The sequence below is a fragment of the Nicotiana tabacum genome, chromosome 14 (assembly GCF_000715075.1).
Source record: "Nicotiana tabacum cultivar K326 chromosome 14, ASM71507v2, whole genome shotgun sequence".
Lineage (NCBI taxonomy): Eukaryota > Viridiplantae > Streptophyta > Magnoliopsida > Solanales > Solanaceae > Nicotiana > Nicotiana tabacum.
In genome coordinates, this window is record NC_134093.1 from 4914721 (window position 1) to 4918095 (window position 3375).

Below are 3375 nucleotides of genomic sequence, written 5' to 3' on the forward strand. Positions count from 1 at the left end.
GTCTATTTTATGCGTTTTAGTAAGAACACACAATAAAGTGTATGTGCAAATATTTGTATAAATATATTTTATTATTAAAGTGTATACGCAAACCTTACTCCTACCTTCAAGAAGACAGAAAGACTGTTTCCGCTAGACACTCGGCTTAGGAAAGGTAAAAGAAAGGGCAACAACAAGCACACAAATCAAAAAACCGAAGCGAAAATACAAAACTAACACTAGGTACTGCAATAAAAAAGCCGAAACGAAAGCAATAACATGTAATAACAAAAGTCAAGGAATACGAAAATACACAAATGACACTAAGTCATATACTAAAGCTACTGTTACAGACAAGGACAATGCTCGGTTACCTAATACTTTACCTTTATTTTAGACTATAAATTTTAAAAGGAAAAAGATACTGACATACCCCTCTACTTTGGTAAATAGTATATTTCTCTCCCCCATTATGCTATCAGGCCATTTAAAGGCCTACCGTTAGGAAAGTGGGTAGAATTACCCTTATTTTTAATCCATGAAAGTTGCGAAATCACTAAAATATGTTGGATGTACATCAGACGATTGTTACTCGTATGCTATAAGATTTCGCAGGAAAGTCTCCGTTATCATCGACTTCAAAACAAGGAATTTCCATTAACCCATTCTCAAATTTGACACCAAATATACTTGTGCTATCTCTAAGGTCGTCTTCGTCTAACCTTCTATAAATATATCTGACTTTTACGAAGCTAACTCCAGCTTCCGAAAGCTCTATTGCATTTGGCATGACCTTTAGATGGTCCTTATCTCTTGGCATATCTTTCATCTTTGAAGGGTGGCACGACATGTGTACTATTTGAAGTAAATGTTTGATTTCTGCGGCGTTACATTCACTCTCATTAGAGGATGCAGGGTCATCTTCGGTAAGAAAGGAAGAAAGGTCTTCTTCACCATATTTATGAATGGTATTTGATGAAATTCGTTTGTCGTCATGAAGTTTGGTCAGGACAAAGAAAGGAAGTTGGTTTTCTAGTAACAACAAATTTCGACGTACAATACCTCTCATGAGTCTCATGCAACTTGCCTTGATAATTATGTCTTCTCCTTTTGGCTTCATTCCACTACGCTCTCGAATATACTCAACCACAAAACATTCATCAAGAAACAACATTTCTGAAAATTTCTCAACAATATCACTGCCAAGGTCGGCGTCCCCTATATCCTCGTAACACTTAAGTGCTTCATCTTTTAGTTTCTCAATTTCACTAATGGAACTTTCCACATCAATCTCGGTTTTCCATTTGAGCAATCGTTGTAGGTACAACAGTTTTTACTTTTTCATTGAGCGAAATTCTTGATTTTTGTTATGGTAAGGACCAATGGAGATCATCTTAGGGGTATAAGCATCTGGATTTGATTCACGTAACCCCACATTTACTTTGAATATGGTACATGATTTGGTAGACGAATTATTCAAATCCTTAAATCTTTTGTCAAAGATATGTTTTGCGGATTTATTGTATTTAACCCAGTGTTTTAAAAGGCGAGGGTGTGAGACGAGGCGTTTTACCCAACATGGGGTGAGGCGTAAGCCCCGAGACACGGGGCGTAAGTCCCATGGATCTTTAATTTATAATTAATAAAATAACTTAAAATTATTTTTAAATCTAAAAATTACATAATTATTTTAGAAAATTCATACAAATCACAAAAAAATAGATAATTATTATAATTATATGAACTAAAAATAAAAAATATACTAATAAATGAGATACATATTAACAATAAGTCAATAATGTTCTAACCGAAATAACAATCCATATTCCAAACAATATAAGCAAACGGCGTCATTGATTATTTGTAAGAAAAAAGAAAAATGAAATAAAATCAAACTAGTTCATGGCAGTAGGTGGCACCATTCTAATGACATCAACATCAAATAAATTCTCTTCATCAAGCCAAGAAGGATCTTCAGGAAGCACAGGATCTTCGTTTTCAGTTATCCATTCATTATCAGAATCAATTTCATCAACTAGAATTGGATCGACATTTTGCATTTTTTTTTTGATGCTCCTTTCTCTTAATCTAGTATTGTATCTAACATAAACTAGAGCATTTAATCTATGATGCTCAAGTCTGTTTCGCTTCTTGGTATGAATCTAGCAAATATTAAAAAACTAAATATAAGCTATTATAAAGATGAAAATACAATAGTACAAGTTCTGGAAAATCATAACTCTTACCAACTCGAAGGTACTCCAATTTCTTTCACAATCCGAGGAGCTGCATGTGAGACTCAAGACACGAATCGCAAATTTAGTCAACTCTGGAGTTCTGCCTCCAAAACATATCCACCAATCTGTCGGAGATCGTACTTTCTTAGAATCCATAGCTAACTGACTTCTAAAATCCCCTCTCAAGTTGTCATATGAATCTAACTGAACATCCACTTTAAACCTCTCTTCATATATAACTCAACATTCTTTCCATGCATTGGTACAAACCTTGTTTGATTTCATAATTATTAGAAAACATTTCATCAAATCGCAACTGAGGATTCAAATAGTATCCAGCAGCATGAAGTGGACGATGAAGTTGGTCATTCCATCTATCATCAATTCTCTTCCAAATAGGACCATATGTTTTTTCATTGGATTTCCTTAGCTTTATTCATCAAATCATACATATATCCCATGCATGGTTTTTCCTCTGAATCTACTTCCCTCAAAACACTCACTAAAGGAGTAACACTCTTCACACAATAAGCAATATAAGGCCAGAAGTTCCGATCAAACAAAATTGTGGCTCTTGTTTTCACCCCCTCGTGTTTCTTAGCCCAAGCAGATTTATTCCAAGCTTCGGAAGAAAACATAGATCTAAGGGCTTGTTTTTTGTTTTTGAATGCTTTGAAGCGTGAGATATACTGTAGCAAAGCGAGTGACAGCAGGACGCAGTAACTCATGATTATTTGTAAATGACCTTGTATACGGTCGAAATAGATTTCGACCTTCCTACTTTCGATCGAGTTTGAGTGGCAAGAAACCGGAGTGGGATTTTGGGAGTGAGTTTCGAAGACAGTACAAACGAGCCTCGAGTCCGAAGGCTGCTCGAGGAGTCGGCTCGATAATCTTATCGAGCCCGTTACCAAATCGATCCGCAAGGCATTGCTTCGAGGTCGGAAATGCGCCACGCCCACCCCGAAGGTCGAACTCAAGCCAAAACCGAGGGCTCGACCCAGTAACGAGTTCGAGCCAGTATCGAGCTCACAGACAAGAGCCGTTACAACTGCACTAATGGAGGAAATCTTGACGGGAATCGAGAAAGAGACAATTCATCATGGGTCCTCTACTATATGCTTTATTTTATTATAAATAAAATAATAACCCTCTATTA

At 36.1% G+C, this 3375-nt stretch overlaps 1 protein-coding gene across 1 annotated transcript; it reads right to left on the bottom strand.

The window, feature by feature from the left end:
* Positions 1 to 556: 556 nt before the first annotated feature.
* Positions 557 to 2039, bottom strand: LOC107778024 (uncharacterized). The gene is made up of 2 exons (XM_016598206.1): positions 1899 to 2039; positions 557 to 1270 (listed from the first exon to the last, which is right to left on the bottom strand). The coding sequence occupies exons 1-2, from the start codon at positions 2037 to 2039 to the stop codon at positions 557 to 559; spliced, it is 855 nt and encodes a 284-aa protein (XP_016453692.1).
* Between the last annotated feature and the right edge of the window lie 1336 nt (positions 2040 to 3375).

What these genes read in the sequence shown, in the direction of transcription:
- LOC107778024 (XM_016598206.1), bottom strand. Translation starts at nt 2,039, where the DNA reads ATGCAAAATGTCGATCCAATTCTAGTTGATGAAATTGATTCTGATAAT. An exon ending in ATGTTGATGTCATTAGAATG is followed by an intron (nt 1,271 to 1,898) that starts GTGCCACCTACT and finishes TGGAAAACCGAG; the next exon opens with ATTGATGTGGAAAGTTCCAT.